The sequence below is a fragment of the Ogataea polymorpha genome (assembly GCF_001664045.1).
Source record: "Ogataea polymorpha strain NCYC 495 leu1.1 chromosome Unknown OGAPOscaffold_3, whole genome shotgun sequence".
Taxonomy (NCBI): domain Eukaryota; kingdom Fungi; phylum Ascomycota; class Pichiomycetes; order Pichiales; family Pichiaceae; genus Ogataea; species Ogataea polymorpha.
This window is the reverse complement of record NW_017264700.1, coordinates 888,358-906,655: the sequence shown is the minus strand read 5'-3', so window position 1 is coordinate 906,655 and position 18,298 is coordinate 888,358. Positions and strand designations below refer to the sequence as shown.

General features: G+C 39.4%; 6 protein-coding genes across 6 annotated transcripts; 3 read left to right on the top strand and 3 right to left on the bottom strand.

The window, feature by feature from the left end:
- Positions 1–102: 102 nt before the first annotated feature.
- On the bottom strand, positions 103–1,352 carry OGAPODRAFT_16240 (uncharacterized protein). Its single transcript, XM_018354280.1, has 2 exons — positions 196–1,352; positions 103–156 (listed from the first exon to the last, which is right to left on the bottom strand). The coding sequence occupies exon 1, from the start codon at positions 1,337–1,339 to the stop codon at positions 476–478; it is 864 nt and encodes a 287-aa protein (XP_018211574.1). The 5' UTR covers positions 1,340–1,352; the 3' UTR covers positions 103–156; positions 196–475.
- Positions 1,353–1,684: 332 nt separating this feature from the next.
- Positions 1,685–2,854, bottom strand: OGAPODRAFT_16239 (uncharacterized protein). Its single transcript, XM_018354279.1, has one exon. It carries the CDS (start codon positions 2,844–2,846, stop codon positions 1,983–1,985), a length of 864 nt encoding a protein of 287 aa, XP_018211573.1. The 5' UTR covers positions 2,847–2,854; the 3' UTR covers positions 1,685–1,982.
- A 694-nt stretch (positions 2,855–3,548) lies between these two features.
- On the top strand, positions 3,549–4,489 carry OGAPODRAFT_108904 (uncharacterized protein; the record flags this gene model as incomplete). Its single annotated transcript, XM_018353246.1, has 4 exons — positions 3,549–3,748; positions 3,785–3,896; positions 3,929–4,260; positions 4,291–4,489. 4 exons carry the CDS (start codon positions 3,549–3,551, stop codon positions 4,487–4,489), a joined length of 843 nt encoding a protein of 280 aa, XP_018211852.1.
- Positions 4,490–4,593: 104 nt separating this feature from the next.
- Positions 4,594–5,082, top strand: OGAPODRAFT_108910 (uncharacterized protein; the record flags this gene model as incomplete). Its single annotated transcript, XM_018353248.1, has 1 exon — positions 4,594–5,082. The coding sequence occupies one exon, from the start codon at positions 4,594–4,596 to the stop codon at positions 5,080–5,082; it is 489 nt and encodes a 162-aa protein (XP_018211851.1).
- OGAPODRAFT_108908 (uncharacterized protein) lies at positions 5,064–5,609 on the top strand (the record flags this gene model as incomplete). Its single annotated transcript, XM_018353247.1, has 1 exon — positions 5,064–5,609. The coding sequence occupies one exon, from the start codon at positions 5,064–5,066 to the stop codon at positions 5,607–5,609; it is 546 nt and encodes a 181-aa protein (XP_018211850.1).
- A 12-nt stretch (positions 5,610–5,621) lies between these two features.
- Positions 5,622–7,094, bottom strand: OGAPODRAFT_108911 (uncharacterized protein; the record flags this gene model as incomplete). The annotated part of the gene is made up of 1 exon (XM_018353249.1): positions 5,622–7,094. The coding sequence occupies one exon, from the start codon at positions 7,092–7,094 to the stop codon at positions 5,622–5,624; it is 1,473 nt and encodes a 490-aa protein (XP_018211849.1).
- Between the last annotated feature and the right edge of the window lie 11,204 nt (positions 7,095–18,298).

The following is an 18,298-nucleotide window of genomic DNA, read 5'->3' as shown; positions in this document are numbered from 1 at the left end:
AATTTTGTATCTAGACCGAATAAGAAATTCTTATGTTACCCTCCTTATGTTTTACGTTAATAAGTTAGTCGAAAGAAAACATTTTCAAAACTTGTTAGGTATCTTCAAATGGCAGGCGCTTACACTCTATTTGGAAAGGCAATTCCCCCACATCATGTATGTATGAATCACACTAGCGTGAAAAACTAACAACAGCTCGCTATTGCGACTATAGGAACCGTCGTGGCTCTCGTGGCTCCAAAACCGTGGTCACCAAAAGTCAAATTGGAACCAAAAATCGATGCATCCTCTCCTGAGGAGGAAAAGTTCATCAAGGAGTATTTGGAAAAGCACCTCTGATTGCGATAGCATTGCTTTACTGATAGTCTATAACTCATAAGCAGAAACAACTATATCGAATCTTGTAGAGGCAATCTTTGTTGAGCATCTGACTCATGAGTCGATTTATTGAAGCTTTAACTAAACATACTTTCATTCAAGTAAAAAGATCGTCGCCCGCCAGAAGTTTGGAGCCGATTTCTTTTCCATGCCGTGCAATTTTCGATCGTTCTTGCCGAAGAACAGCTTTCTTCGCAGCATCAACTTTCAACTTCGATCTCACAACATTAGGTGAAACGTATTCTTTATTTTCATAAATCTTGGGACCACAGAAAGAGCCCTCTAGTATAGTTATCAAAGTAAGAACAAATCTAGGTCCAATTTCAATCAACTTCATTTCCTCCAAGTTCGCTTCTGCAGCTTCGGCACCCACGGGCTCGCTGATTTGATAATTGCGAATCCATATTTTCCCATCCAAGATAGCAAAAGTCATGAGATGATCAATGAAAGGCTTTGATTTTCTTGCCCTTGGAGGTACTCCAAATTGGTGAATGAACATTTCTTTAAGAATCTTCAAATGAATATCACTATCGAAAGCTCTATCAAACGACAATATCGGACGCGACCCTTTTAAACAATTTCCAGTGAAATTGAGCTCCTCCATTGTATGCAAATTCTGAATATGAAACTTTATACTTGGACCGTTAGGGGTTTTCGAAAGCCACATGTAAAGATCCTGGTGTTTGCGACTTTCGAAGTACATAATATTATTGCAGTTGTGCAGCTCTGCAAGCTCGTTCAACTCAAAAAGATTCTTTTTAGTGTCCAGTTTTGGTTCCTTCCTTGACTGAGGCAACATTGATTGCAAATCATTGATGAAATGTCTATGTCTTTGGATTACACCACGAGAAGAGATAAGTAAGCACCTTTGACGATTTTGCCTAACCTTTGATTCTCTATTATCACTTTGGGGTTTGCTAGTATCCTTGTCACGTTTCAGGGCACGATATATTGCTGACATTGTCGGGAATAAACTTTTAAACCTTATAAATAAAATTTATTTTTCACTACATTTATGAATTCTGCACTACCTACTAACGTAACGATTAAAACTGCAAAGCGATTAGACCTAAATTCAAACAACCTCCATCTAATTTACTTTTCAGCTAACGCATATCGTCGGTTTTCCCTTTTTTCAGAGATTCTCAGATTGAGCTGAGAAACAATCATAAACTTTCCAGATTACTGTTTGACTTCCAACGCCATGGATTTAGCCAACTCATGTATATTTTCAATTGTTACCCTACTTTGGAGGCATTTCATGCGAAATCAACATAGTTAAAGTATTCGAAAAAATGGTCGGTCATGCCCTTCTTTGTAAGGAAAGCAAAACGAATAAATCCAAAATTCACTTGCAGGCAACACGATGATGCCAAAACAACCCAAATGAAGAAATTGGATGAAGAAAGTGATTCAAACTCTATTATTGTCAACAGACACCCGCCATCTTCGAACACTGACGTGGATTTCGAGCTATGGAAGCATAGGGAGATTTGTCGTCTTCGGCGAGACACACTAAAATGAGCTTTTTATGGCATCAAATCAAACAATGTGTTACAATAGTCTTGTTTTCAGATTACAAGTTTGCACAAGAATTTACATACTTAAAGACCAATCTTTAACCTTCTCAACTCTTCCAGAGCAATGAAAGTCAAAATTGTATGTGGCCCTAATCTAATGAATGCAGGGGTCCACCCTCTAAACATGAATCCCAAGCCTTCTCTAGATATAGCGTCCTTGAGAATACCGAAAGAGCTTTGACCAGTGCCAGAGCTGTTCATAATTCTAGTCTTCAGAACATCCGCTGGTGAGCAGACAGTGGTTGCTACTAAACCAGCAATTAATGATGCAGAAAAATGGGTTGCTTTAGTTTTGGGGTCCATGCTCAAATTTTCAACAAGCAGTTTCTTGGCCACGTCGTAAGAGACAACTTGAGAAGCCGTCATCAGAATGCCTCGTGCCAAATTCGGTCCAAGGCCCCTAAATAGTGCAGTGATGTTTTCTTCTCTCGTTATTTTAAGTAAGCCATCCAATGCATGCTTGTAATGTCTTCTTTGGGACTCCGGGAGACTATTATCGTTTTGCATTCGAATATTCACAACGTCCGCAGGGTTTCCAACAACACCACCAACTGCACCAGCTATCATAGATGCTGCAAGTAATTGGAAAGTGGATGCCTGGCCTTTCGTGGGGTCTGTCATTATCCCTTTTAGCTTCTCATAAACACCAAACCGTGCGGTTGAATATGTTGCCTGTCTTAGCAGCGACGCAGATAACCCCGCATATGCTGCAAGTACTCCCTCTGTTTTTACAATCTTATACGCTAGGGACACCAAACTATCGCCAGGAACCTTCGCCGTCTGGAGTCTGACTTTGGCCAAATCCAAAGGATGGGTAAAGAGACATGCGAACATGGACGCCGCTCCTACACCGTTATCAATCGACTGAGTTGTGATACATACCTCCATACCAAAATCTTAGATGTTAGCATTTGACACACCGGACACGAAGCACTCAAACTTACGGGAAATTTGCCGAAGGGCCTATAGACTTTGTTGACTTATCTGACTTCATGGACAGCGTTTCTCAACTCCTTTGTCTCTCTGCCTGCAAAAAAGAAAAATTTAACTTCTGCACCGCCATGTTTTCAACTATTTCTTCCCAGGAAAGGAAGCTTACATTCGTGATAGTAGGCGATCCGGAGCGTTCACTATACTTGAACATTCCTAAAGGTTGATCAAAATTAGCATGGAACTGTTGATATAATGAATGTGTTCATTCTCTTTTAGTGTCAACGTAGGAAACCCCTGAAACGCATAAATATTACCACAGGCGAAACCATATCCAGGGCTTTCTCAGGAGGACCGTCTGAGATCTGTGTATTCGCAAATGCCGAGCTAACCACTTTTTCCATCCTCAATTCCGTTCTATAATCGACGACAGATTTCGCGCGTTTAGTGACTAAAGTCGCCGATTACGTAACTATATAGTTGCCCCAATTATCCACATGCTGTGGATTGTTCGCGTATCTAGAACAGTGAAACGATTTTTTCATCCAACGCTATTCCTACGAATCACGTGAACAAGTACCGGTGAGCGAAGTTGCATGATCTCCCAAAACAGAAATGTCCTTCTAACACCATCACTTTATTTCTCGGGCGGGTAAATCGATGGCCTTTTCTTGTGTCGCAATACCACTCCTGACACCGAGCCAGTTTGAAGGCTGTAGCAACTGCCACCACGATAGATCCGCGGTACCCTCCAAAACTTATTTGGATAATTTCCGTCCACGAATAGTATTGGAATTGAGCACACTTAATTCAGCATCTACTTATACCTCATCGATGTCACCCTACGAAGAACAGTGCTTGTAGGTATCATTCTCGGATGAATTCTAACCATACAGAGCCCCAGATGTTCTGTTACTTCTGGATCGGTTAATCGACTCGATCACAGAGTCAGACCTTTCACTCGACGACGAGTTGTATTGGGACTCTCATGTGCACTCTCTCATGGCTGTGAGTATACGACTCTCTGCTACTAACAAAAGGTTATCACACATACTGCAAGCTCCCGGTCAGGGAGTCCCATGGATGATATGCTGACCAAAATTCAGGAACGAACTAAGTGCTTGATTTATATCTTAATGGAACGTCAAATACGAGCAGCCAGACTTGAACAGTTACTATTAGATTACATATCATGCAAACCTCATGACAAATTGTGCAAGTCTTCAATGGAAGGTTTCACTACCGAAAGAAGTTTAAAATACACACGGGATTGCCCCCAATATGCCGCCGTAACGACTAGCCAGCCACGATACAGAATTGAGAAGCGCTCCAAACGATTTCCAAAGACTGCTCAAATGGAGCTAGAAAACTGGTAAGTACGTGGGTATCCAACTAACAAAAGGTATACTGAGAATGAGGACAATCCGTATCTATCAAAGAGAGATTTACAGCAACTAGTTCATAAAACTGGACTTTGTGCCCCCCAAGTGAGGAATTGGGTATCAAATAGACGAAGAAAGGAGCGAACACTAACCATTTCAAAAGAGCTCTCAGACCTTTTGAATCAAGATACACGCTGCTCTCCCAATGATGTAGTATAATAAAAATGATGTTTCATGTTCTTTGCTTTTTTGGTAATCGCACGAGTAGGGTTGCAAACCTCTGCTTGCAACTAAAATTCCCTCCTCATAATGATTCACCGAAGATGGCGTTGGATGAACTAAATTTGTCATTTCTGACACACCTTCCCCAGATTCCAACTACGTCGCCCTTACTAAAGCGCTTGTTAACCGAATATGGAGCAATTGATAATGGAAAGGATAGTTTAAACAAGGTAGCACCGAAAAAATCAAGTAGGCACAGAGTTCAAAAGGAAAAAAAGCGTTTGAATGGTTTCATGGCCTTTAGATCATTTTACTCTCGTAACATTGCAAACTACAATTCACAAAAAGCTCTTTCCCAAGATCTTGCAGATGCGTGGAATCGTGAAAAACACCAACAAATATGGTCCTTGTATGCCATTCAATATAACCATTCAAAGAGCAAGGAACCGTTTTCAAGATGGTTAGAGATGAAGCTTAGTAACAAATTAGGGAAGTTCAACTCAGATGATCCCACCACTAGGCGGGAAATCAATGTGATGTCCCATATAGTAGTCGAGGATGTATTTCAGGAATGCAGTTCACAATATTGAACGAACCTTCTTTAGATAGCCAAAGGAGAGAAGGGGACCTTGCTTCCGAAAATTACGTGTTTGGAGACATTAGAAAAGAAGGCGTGAGGATCTTGGAGGATTCTCTGAGATCTGAGAGAAACGCTTTGCTTGCTATCGGGGCGGGAGGTGCAGCAGACCGGGTTAAGCAACACTATAGGAAGCTCTTGGATGACTGGGAGGCGGCTATCATGGAGATACGCTCCAACGACAAATACGAAAGTCTATGTTGTGGGTTTGCCATTGAGAAAGCTGAAGTGGAGACGGAAATGAGGAATACGGAGGAACTGGACGTCTACAAAGAGTGTTTAGTTTCAGAGTGCTTTGATAAGAAAAAGAGAAGACATATACCAGAATCGAGCAAAGAGCTTTTGGAAAAGGCATTCAAAGTGAAACGATTCCCCAATTCGAAGGAAAGGGAAAGGATAGCAAGAGAGTGCGGGATTAGCCCACTCCAGGTCCGGGTGTGGTTTACCAACAAGCGAGCTAGGAGCAAGTCAAGAGCATAAGATTGAAGCATTCTAGGATTCTTCATCTCTGTAGCTGAATTTTCTAATTTCACCGAGCCGTTTCCTAGCCTGAGAAAGTGCACTTTCGAGTTTGAGTATCTCCACCTGCTGTTCGAGCTCAGCTGTTCTGTTCTCGTGGGCGGTGAGTTGCGAGTAATCAACCGTTTTATTGCTCTCGTCGGTGAGCAAAAGACTCCTAACCTTGGTGACTAACATTTTGCAGGAAGATGTAACCTTCCTTGATGCTTCCTCCAAATTTAAATGGCTTTGTGACATTAGATCCGACTTAACACGGGAAGAAGAGACTAGCTGCGCAGTAGCCGATGCAACCTCGTTAGATGCGACAATTAGCTCCTCACTCGAGTTTGTTCCGGCTAAAACACCGTCTGCCATTCTAATGAGTATACCAGTTGCGTAAGCAACTTGTTTTGAGGCCGATATAAGACCTTCGGTCCAGCGATTATTTTTCTTGTAGAATAAAGCTCTGGACAAGGACCCCTTTCCACGAGATACAATTTCCTCCTGTGCTTCTATACAAGCTTCCAACAGCAATTTGACAGCATTTATGATAGCACTAGCGCAAGAGATGATTGCTTCATTTACCTCAAGGGAACCACCCTCCTGGACCTCAAGCTTGTGTCGGGTTGACATTGACTCAAGTAGGTCTGCTGCCTTTTCAACTGCTGCTTGTGTGTTTGCAAGCTCCTTGTCTAAGAAGTAGCCAAGTTCGTCAGAGGAAACGGGGCTTTTCCTACCAGGGTCCCTGAATACTTCGACGACCTGCATCAAGCTTTGAATGACTTCTTGCACATTGATGTTGCCAGTGATGACTCTGTCGGTCCTTTCATGAATTTCCAGCTTCAACAAGTGGTCGCTAAGCATCGATTCGAAAAATAGCTCAACCATGTGAGCAAGGTCTTTTGCGCCCTCGACAAGAATTTCCTGCACATCGTCCTTACGATCACGAAGAACCGCCTTAACATTTGAGAACAAATTGCCGATCGAATCAGTAAACTCTGTGATAGCTTTGATGAGGCCACTTTCACTGTCTCCTCTCATATTATCTGCGATGTAATCTGTCATGGTGGTGGAAAACTGAGTACTCAAGTGGGAAACTTTCTCCAACATGGTACCTAGGTACTCTGCAGTTGGAATGTCAGTATTAGAGTACACTGGAGACTCAAGGTTGAAAACGAACTCACGAAGACGATCAGTGCTTACTTTAAGCAATGTGTCTATCAACCGAAGAACTCTTGTTTCAGCTTCTTTTTCAATGGCCTGATGTTGCTCTGCCAACTCTTGCATAGTATCATCCATTGCTTGCTGCAACATCTGTACTTCTTGTTGCGCAGCTTCGTTTGATTCACCTCCTTTGAGCTCAGATGCGCTTGCCTTGATTTCCTCAATCTCTTTGCTGTGTTGCGCAAAAACTGATGCTAGGTTTTGAGAATGTGTTTCTTCGAGCAACTTTAACTTGGACTCCATGTCCCGCAGCTGGGTCCTCAACAGTTGAACCTGCTACCATGCACCCCGCAGAGCTGCTACCGTGCATTTTCCCTACATAGAGCACATGACATGTAATCACGTGAAATCCCGTGACTATAATTATTACTAATATTTAGACATCCCTTTAGTTTCAACATTGACATATACAGAGTAATATAAACTTGATTTTACTGCATGTATAAGAGACCACTCAGTTTTCCACTTCGTATTGTTAAGAGTTTTGAAAACCACAACCCCAAATTTAAAAAGCTCTCTATCGTAAAAAGATGAAGAATATATAATACTCTAATTTTAATAATAGTGCAGAGCAGAAAACTAGAATCACGTGATCATAAAGAAATATCCACACCAGAGAAGTACGTGATGTGTCTCGGTACAGTGAAGCAATTTGGTGGTTTTACAATATCTAATGTTAGTTGTAATTTGAGATTTGCTACAAAAAATCTCGAAGCTTGTCCAGACGGGTGGATATTATACTATGGTATCACCGTTCTTGAGTGGCAGCCAGATAAATACGATTACGTAAGATATATTAAGCGGATCATTTCCCATGAGTGGTCACAATTTAGCTCCGCTTCGACTCTCAGTAAATGGCTAGTGCATACTACATAGTAGAATAATGATATACAACAGAATGGATAGTTCAAGGAAAAGTAGGTTGTGATCATGCCCGTGAGAATGGGATCCTGAATCCTGAATCGAAAGGTATGCGACTCATGAATAACAAGGATTCACGTGGGATGCTCTTAACAAAACTACCCAGCAGTAAGTTTTCCAAGCATGCAGCTACAGAGTCATTACCATCTCATCAATACAGAGAGTGTAGGAAAGTAAGATACAGGAAAGCTTATAAGCTTATACCATTTATGTAATCAAGAAAAATATACCACACGTAGTAATGTCAGGCATTTGCTGGCAGTCGAATTGACTATCTTTCTATACCGTACCTATCGGATTTGAGCCATCTTCCAACAATAAACCCTACATTTGTCCGGCTTCTCTCCAATGGTCCATACTTACATGAACAACCGTACGAAACTTGCTTCTACCAACGAACAGATTGTCTTCATACTGGACCCCTGAAAGATTATTGTCGGTGTATTGCCTAACCAAGCCAGTATACATAAGCTCGATCCTCAACTCAACCTCTTCATCAATAACAGCAATTTGCTCACTAGGTGTACGCTAAGAAATTTGGTTTTGCTTTTCGATAACATGGAAAGGTTATAGGTACAGGAAGCATTTAGGCTCTACAGTCTGTGTTGTAATTGTAGCATAACTTGCTCTTCAGTGCACATGTTTTTTAATGATACTAAGTGAATTTATGCTAACTGGTATACATGGTAGACTTCAGATCAAAAAATTGTTCGAATATCAAGCTGAGAAATGCTCCAGCACTTATAGTAGAATCTGTAACACTTCTCAGACAACATTGAAACAAGATACTCAAGTCTCCATTATCATGCATATAATCCCATGACATAGTCTCGACTAACATCTCGACAGTTTGTCTCAATTTCGTCCCAATTCCAGGATAACTTTTACTCTCTTATCTTCTTCTCCCTTATTGATTCTTGAGGAGGCTTGAATTGGTGACCTGAGTGACCTTCGATTTGTGAATAGGCGTTGCAGAAGAAATAGAAGTGGTTCGGTTGGCCTACGACTCTGGTGCCACTTGGATCATGCATTTCAAGTAGTATAAGTATATGCTTGACTTGCATTCTCTTCGGATAAGAAAAACCGCAGGTCTCTTTGACATTTAAGTTCTGAAACACAAACATAAGCTAACTAAGAAATCTTTTACTGTCACAGCTATAGTCTCATCATGGGACATAAACTCACCAAAAGATTTTAATTATATACAATTGATTCCGATATTAGACTTACATTTCAAGTTCAACCTGGATTGAGAGACTCACTTTTGATAAGTGTAATGTCTACTGCTGTTATACTTCAATAGTGTAAATTATGCATCTGATAGCTAAAACTTTCGGTACACCTTAGTCCCTCACCTTTAAGTTGGATATGACACACCTTTATCTATTATTTGGTTTGTAACATTTGGATCTGATGCACACACATACTACGCATCTGCTTAAACCCACAAACCTTGATATCAGGATAAGCCACACAGCCAATGATAAAATCTATGACTATTTTCTCATCTCAACGAAATTCTGCTACAGACCTTCAAGTCAACTGCCCCAAGCAGGATATATCAGCTAAATCCAGTACCTATTCACGTTGACTACACTAAAGTTGTTAGTATTGCTGATTATTTATTTAACTTGTACTTCAGGGTGATATGATGTCTAATATCAGCTACCACTTGAATTTCAAACTAAAATAAAGGAGAATGCATAATTGGTTGGTTGAAACCAAAAATTATTTGGACTTTGATATGGACTTATGTCAGATCTGTCTATGATTTACATCTTATAACAGAACTGTCATTCTTCGGGCATCATTAAAGTGTCTGGAAAAACTGATAATATCTTCAGTCATTACTCGCTTATATGGGGTCAATTTATTCAGTTTTGTTGAGATATTAGTCTATAATATGTCACGTGACTATGCAGAGATATGCATCTCCTGCATAAATATTATGTGAAACAAATCCTAATCAGTTAGGATTAGAGATAAGTTTCAGAAAGCACACTAAAGATTTAGAGTGGTATTAGAATCTACTATAAATACAGTTAGATTCTCCCTCATCTTAAGTGAACATTCAATTGGTAAGATTTACATATAAATCTTATAAATATAAGCTTATACAACTACTGATATAAGGTAGTAAAAGGTATATTAAATTATCCAAAAGATGACAACTTCAGATCAGTTAAAGTTAGCATTCCAACAGGTTATGAGCCCTGTCAGCCACTTCCAATTAGCTAATCCATTTTCAGAAACATGGAAGCTTATGTCATCCAACAACTATCTGGAGTGGAAAAGAAGATTTGAAAAATATCTACTTTTAGCAAGTGAACATATTTACCAGTACTATAAGACTGGCCAATTGAATGTTCAAAATGACGTCCTTATTGATGAGTCCGTTATTCAAGAATGTGATATTGCCTTGAAAGTGCTCCTATTGAAAACTTTGTCTCAAAATGTTATTGACGTCCTAGATCAAAATGTGATGTCCGGATTTGATCATATAAGAGCCATTGACAAAACTTACGGGAATATAAGTTTGCGTGGTTTATTACTTAGGTACAAGAAAATGAACAAAGATTCCCCTTCTCCTTTAGAACATATTAGAAACTTTAGGATGCTCGCAGAAGATCTGAAATTTATTGCACCAGATTTAGAGACTGTTGAAGTTCTATTGTGCCTCTCAACACTGAACGATGATTCTCTTGAAGATAAGTTGTTTGTCAACAAACTAGAAAGACTATCGTTCATGGATTTACAAAATGCATATGCTGAAAATGAGTTAAGACCTTCATTTGCGTATACAATCAATCAATCTAAGCAAATGCAAGATTCAAAATCTTCTAAGAAGAAAAAGATCATATGTACTAGATGTCAAAAGGAAGGACACAAGTCTTTTGAATGTCGTGCTCCTGCTCCAGTCTCTAAGAAGTCACTTCTAAGTGATGAAACTGGAAAAGATGATGATACTTATGGCGAAATCTTTGTTGCTGAAGCATTTAGAACCATGGGTGAGGTATACACAGCGAGAAACTTACCCCTTCCTCATATTGATGATGCTTATTGGTTTGACTCGGGAGCTACTTGTCATATTTCCAACAACAGAAACCATTTCAGCAGTTTTGAAAAATATCATGGTTATCTGCAAGGTTTATCTTCAGGATGTCAAATTGAAGGAAAAGGAACTGTCCTACTATATCACAATGGTAAGGATATTACTTTAACAGATGTCTATTATGTTCCTGAGGCCGGAAAGAACTTAATTGCTTTCTGTAAAGTCTTTAAAGCAGGAGGAATTCGCGTTGATGAATCAGGACTATTTGTCAACAATAAACTGTTTGCTACTTATCAACCAAATAGACTATTCAAATGCATATTCTCTCCCCAGTACTGTGCACAGGCTAATCTAGTTATGGACTCTCATTCTCATCAACGGTTTGGACATCCATCTGAAAAGACTTCTCGCAAATTGGGTTTACCTATCTTGAAAGAACTCTGTGCAAGCTGTCAGTTTGGACGAAACACTGCAACATTTCCCAAGGTTTCACGAACAGTCGTCAAAGCTCCTCTAGAACTACTACATGTTGATGTGTGTGGCCCATTTAACACAAAAGGTACACAAAATGAACGATTTTTCTTAACCATTGTCGATCGTTTCACTCATATGGTGGCCGTTTACCCATTACAACATAAATCTCAGGTTTCTCAGCTATTGAAAGAGTATATTACTTATGCTGAAAATCACTTTCATCGTTTCCCTTATAAGGTCATGCGAGTTCGAAGTGATAATGGCACTGAATTCTGCAATAATCAGTTACTGACTTTCTTCAAACAAAAAGGGATTCAACATGAACTTACTAATACTTACTCCAGCTATCAAAATGGCGTTGCTGAGCGTATGCATCGGACTCTCATTAGTCGGGTTCGAATTCTCTTGGCTAGCTCTGGTTGTCCTGACATGTTTTGGCCTCAGGCACTGAAATTCGTTGCTCTCATTATCAACCAGGAACCTTCATCCTCTATTCATGGGGACATTCCTCATATGCGCTGGTTTGATTCTCAACCAGATTATACAATGTATCATCCTTTTGGATGTCAGGCTTATCCTTTAACTCCCAGTGTTCATCGGTCTTCCAAACTTTCTCCGGTGTCCACTTCTAGCATCTTTATGGGAGTGAGCGCCCGCCGCAAAGCTTATATCTTTTATGATCCTATTGCTGACAGTTTTACTGAATCTCAACATGCAACATTTTCCGACTCTCACTTTCCGTTTTTACACCAAACTCGAAAATCTGTGGGTGTTCCCATTTTTGACCTATCCGAGTCCTATAGGCAGCAATCCTCTGGAATTCTGCCGTCATTACCGAACCCCTCTACTGTGCCAATATTGCCTAGAGGTATATCCGATGTCTCGTCTCGTCCTTTGTCTCATTCTACTTCTGATCCGGACTATACTCCCTCTGACTCTATGGACTATAAGTCTTCTGATTCTATGGAGCTCGTTCCACTTGATCATATTGAATCTAATTTGGAATCTATTTCCGATCCTACTGTGGATATTTCTCCTGATTATTCCCCTGCACCATCTGTGCCTATATCTTCTAAGTTGATTGACTATCCCGTTGAACGATCTCTTATTCCCTACTCACAATCAGCACATGATCATTCTACTGTTGTTACTTTTGCTCCTCGTCCTGAGTGTCCTTCTGAACCCTCCCTTCTTCCTCCACCAACCTCCGCTTCTATGAACCCCGAATTGTTAACTCCCGTTATTCCTGCTGTGCATCCTCGGGATCCTTCTGAATCTGATGTTGGACCTGATCCTCCCCGCTATCCTATGCGGCGACTTAATGCGGATGCCTCTCATGCTCTTCTTGCTGACGCTGCCTCAGCTGTCTCTTCTTCCAACGTTCCTACCTCGGTCACCGAGGCCTTAAACTCATCTGTTTGGTCTAAGGCCATGCAACAAGAAATGGAGGCTCACCATCTAAATAAAACTTGGTCCTTGGTCCCTCTTCCTAAGGGTCGACGTGCTTTAGGTTGTCGTTGGGTTTTCACTGAGAAACTCCCAAGTCATCTTCCTAAAGCTCGTCTTGTGGTTCAAGGTTTTCGCCAGATAGAGGGTATTGATTATACTGAAACCTTTAGCCCGGTTGTTCGTTATGAAAGTGTGCGCACTCTTCTTGCTCTTGCTGCTCAAAAACATATGGTTATTCATCAGATGGATGTCACTACGGCCTTTCTTAATGGTGATCTAGCTGAAGAGATTTATATGACTCAGCCCATTGGCTTTGTTCATCCGGGTCAGGATTCTCTTGTTTGTCATCTTCAGAAGAGTCTATATGGTCTGAAGCAGGCCCCCTTGTGCTGGAATCTCAAGATTGATTCTCTACTAGCCTCTTCTGGTTTCCGCAAAATTCCATGTGAGTTTGGTCTTTATATCTCGCTCACTCATCCTTTGATCTATGTTGCTCTTTATGTGGATGATCTCCTCATTCTCTCTACGTCTCAGGCACGTATTACTCATACCAAATCTCTTCTTTCTCATCATTTTATTATGAAAGATCTTGGCACTGCAAGCCACTTTCTTGGACTAGATATACATCAGTCTCTTCCTTCTATTGCTCTCTCTGCGTCCACTTATATTCATCAGATGCTCGATGATTACAATCTTTCTGCTTGTAATCCTGTTTCCACTCCTTGTGATACTCAATCTTGGGTGCTTTCCGATGATCCTCCTTTATCCAACCCTACTGAATTCCGCAGCATGGTAGGGAAGTTGCTATTTGCTGCTAACACAGTAAGGATTGATATTGCATTTGTTGTCTCAAAATTAAGTCGTTTCTTACAAAATCCACGCAAATCACATTTAGCTAAAGCCAGACATGTGATGCGATATTTAAAGGGCACTGCCGATTTGGGAATTGTTTACTCCAAAGACTCCCATTTCAAATTATCCGGATTCTGCGACTCTGACTGGGGAACTGATCCGAATGATCGGATCTCAGTTACAGGGTATGTCTTTATCTTAGCAGGTGCTCCCATTACTTGGAGATCTAAGAAACAAACAACAGTGGCATTATCGTCAACAGAAGCGGAATATATGGCTTTAGGCGATGCTCTCAGAGAGCTCTTATGGTTAAAACAATTACTTGATCAACTTGAAATCAAATCCTCTGAACCTCCGACACTCTATTGTGACAATACCGGAGCATTATCTTTGATGAAGCATCCAGCATTTCATCCAAGAACAAAACACATTGATATAAGACATCACTTCATCAGACAACATCTAACCTCCAATGATTTTATCTCAAAACATGTATCATCAGGCATGAATCTAGCTGATCCACTTACTAAAGCATTAGATAAGCCAAAATTTGAATCTTTGAGACTAAAATGGAAATTTGAAAAACTTTGACATAGTATACGACTATGGTAGGGTGTTGAGATATTAGTCTATAATATGTCACGTGACTATGCAGAGATATGCATCTCCTGCATAAATATTATGTGAAACAAATCCTAATCAGTTAGGATTAGAGATAAGTTTCAGAAAGCACACTAAAGATTTAGAGTGGTATTAGAATCTACTATAAATACAGTTAGATTCTCCCTCATCTTAAGTGAACATTCAATTGGTAAGATTTACATATAAATCTTATAAATATAAGCTTATACAACTACTGATATAAGGTAGTAAAAGGTATATTAAATTATCCAAAAGATGACAACTTCAGATCAGTTAAAGTTAGCATTCCAACAAGTTTTTCATTGAGTCAAGCCCTTGAGCCCTTCTGGCCTAGGATTGGCTGAGGATTTGGTTGAAGATTGGAAGGCTACCTGAATTCTTGTCAGCTCGATTACCGCAGATAAAAGATCATTCAAACTAGACTATTTCAGTTTCTAGATATTGGAGACTTACTAAATTTGTGGTATATTTATTTGTCATCTCATCATAGCATTTACTCTGTCGTAGAGGTAGCATAGCGTGCTTTTCAGCGGACGAGTTTCTTAATGATATAGTCACATGTATGCTAGCTGGTATACATATTAGACTTCTGATCAGATAATTGTTCAAAAATCAAGGCGAGAATGTCCCAGTAGTTATAGTGAAGTCTGTAACACTTCTCACAAACCCCTGAAACAAGATATTCAAGTCTGCATGTATACATGTATCATCTGCACTATCTTGCATATAATCACATGATTTAGTTTCGACTAACATCTCAACACTACATATGTATTTATAGGGGCATGGAATACGTTCAAAACTAAAACGTATATCTCACAAAGCAAATTATTTCAAGTAGTCAAGCACCTGGCGTTACTGGAAGAAGATTAAGCACAGTCCTTGCATAATGTTTAGACAGATAGTAAAAGAAAATTTGGATATTCGAAGCTTCTGGTGGACGAAAAACGCACTCTGAAGCATTGTGACTTATTTATTAGTGAAGCGCTGCAAGAGTGGAGCCGTTCGCAAAAATAAGAATACAGAATTTCAAATTGTGTCTAGCTACTCAGAATTTGGTTATGGAAAGGATAATTGCAACTACTACTCGCGACAGATGAAAAGTTTCAGTATCATAGTAGTCTTGATCACAAAACCTGATTTAGTAACGACACCGAGTATCAATTTGTATGTACTGCAACAAGGCGTTTCGTATCTAAATGTGGTTCTTAAACTATATAGCTCCAGCTATACTAACGTGTAAAAACGCTTTGTGAATGACCTGAAAAAAGGGAAAACTAAACAGTGAGACACTTATCATAAAGTTTCGTACAGAAGTCCATTGGAGAGTATAACTTATCAAAAATCAATGTGAAATCAGAAAGTTATTGTAACTGGTCTCGTAGTCAAATAACTAAAGCATAAACCCTTAAAAGGTTGATTAGATTAGATTTTTTACTACGGTTCTGCCTTAACGATGCATGATATTTGAGTCGCATCTGTTGGGCATCATCATTAGAGTATTGCGATTAAAGCTCAGTGTTTCACACAATCTGCATAATCAGGCGTAGACTAGAGCCTTTGATTTGATCGAATGTGAAATAGGTCGCCATCCATATACTCCACTCGTCTGTATTAGTGAACTAAAAGTTGAGGATGGTTACTGTAAATTCTAAAGGACCAAGTTATATGGTGATTATTATTAAAATCTAATCTCTTTGGTCTATTGACTATACCCGTTTTGTATCCTTGTTATTTTGCTTGTTATTTTGCCTACCCTATTCGTCGTACAGGATGAACTTCAATACATAAGCATAACATATACGGCAGCCTCAATTTTGTAAAAATTACTAAAATTATATATCAGTAAGAATGAATAGGCGAGTTTTGAACGCTACTGGCTAATGACATGGCTAAGGAAATAAAAACGGCAATTTACGTTCACCGTGTAATCATATGCTTTCAACAAAAAATTATGCGTTCCTCAAAATTTGAGAAGCAGCCCGAATGACTTACACATAGTAGCAATAAAAGATGTAGGCGCATCAGATTCCCTAGCGAGCAAATGAAGCTGGCGTTATTGTCTGAGACAGTCTTATAGTCCCCTACAGCTCAACGATTGATTAAAATACTTCCAAGGAAAACTGCTGTTTCCTGAAACAGATGGAGGCTATTGTAAGTATTGGCAGATAATGAACATACATTGTCATCATTATGGCCATGTAAAATGTCAACGTTCTGTGATATGAAGCCCTAGATATCATGAATCGCTATCAAATGAAGGTGAAACAAACTTAAAAAGTGAACATAATTTAAGCTTTTTAATATGGAATCATCAGTTTGGTACAGAGCTTGAACAGTAAATGTATATTTTACAAGATATCAAGTAAATTTTTTAAAACGTTTCATTGAATGCTCCCAGACTCAGCGATAAGTGGGCAGAAATAGAGGTCTCCGTAAATGGATCACATGGCATTTTCAATAACCTGAATATATCGCAAAACCTTCTAAAAAATGACAAAGGAAATCTGAATTAGTCAATATCGTCAATATCCTTCATGAATGAAGGGAGACAAAGGATGCTTCTCATTAAGCAGTATAAAATCATGATCCATGGCAGGGTGCTGTCAACTCTAAGAATTTATCTGTCGTCTACGCACAACTATGCTGAACACTAATAAACCTTTTGATGACTCATTGTAGTCCTTCTATCCACAATTTAAAGGCAGGGACGCTGTGTATCATAATATGGATAAATGAATAACTGTCCGTTTCAAGGGCTAGAATAGAGGTAGAGTTTGCTATTTTGTATTCTGAGTTGAAGCCTTTTTGAATAATACAGAGATACATTGCAGGTCTACTACCATACTCTTTTGCTTGCATTAATTAAATCATAGATCCATGCTCGAAGCTGTTTTTAGCCATGCCTTCAATTAGATCGATCAGGTTGGGGGAAGAGGCAGAGTTAGATTATAAGTTTAAGAGTAAAGATGTATTGCTGAAAAGCGTCATTAGTAATACTACTTTGCAATAATGAATATTGTTTGCGAAGAGGTGAGCAGGAACAGCTCAGGATTACTTGTGAACTTTAGTCCCGTGTTTTATCGTAAGAATACATATACGTAGAGGTACTTCTGTATGAATTTAGGAATCTCTATCAATACTCCCCACATAGCCCCAAATTTTCAAGAGCGGACTCAATTAGTTAGGTGGTTTATATAGAAGTCAAAAAGTTACTTGAACGCCCCTGAGGGTTACTCCCGGCTTGCATATTGAACAACTTTACCTGCAATAGTCATAAAAAAGGTGCCTATCCCTTCTTGAAAAAGCAAAAATCCAGATTCTTTATTGCTGCTTACCATTCAGTGAAGCTTCAAAATTTGCTGTCCTTTTCATGTCTCACAGACTAATCTACTCATAGAGTAGGATTGAAAACCGACTGCAGCCATAGTCGATGCAACAGATATATATATGTATACCTTGAATTTCTGCCCTAGTTAAACACCCAAGAAGCTTTCCAATATTTCAAGCTCTCTATCCTTCCAATCCCTTTGTATCACCAAAAATAAAAGCATCAGATACTGAGTAAACAAATATATATCTGCCCGAGAAAAAAATTCATATTGAAGCCACCCAGAAAAAGATGAACATTCTGTGGGACAACCAACCTTTCAATAATCAGAATTTTAAAGGAAGCACTCCGATAGATTATTTCGAGATGTTAGTCGAGACTATGTCATGTGATTATATGCATGACAATGCAGGCTTGAGTATATTGTTTCATGGTTCTGTGAGAAGTGTTACAGACTTCGCTATGACTACTGGGACGTTCTCACCTTGATATTCGAACAATTTTTTGATCTGAAGTCTACCATGTATACCAGCTAGCATAAATTCACTTAGTATCATTAGGAAACATGTCCACTGAAGAGCAAGTTATGCTACAATTACAACAACTTTCTATGAATCAAAGAATGTGTTTGTCAATTACCCACTTCATGAGAAAAAATTTGCCTACAAAGTTTGGCTATTTTAGCTCCCACATACTTATCCGATGGAAACTATGATGTCTCAGTGC

Coding starts and splice junctions, on each gene's coding strand:
- OGAPODRAFT_16240 (XM_018354280.1), bottom strand. CDS start 1,339: ATGTCAGCAATATATCGTGCCCTGAAACGTGACAAGGATACTAGCAAA.
- OGAPODRAFT_16239 (XM_018354279.1), bottom strand. CDS start 2,846: ATGGAGGTATGTATCACAACTCAGTCGATTGATAACGGTGTAGGAGCG.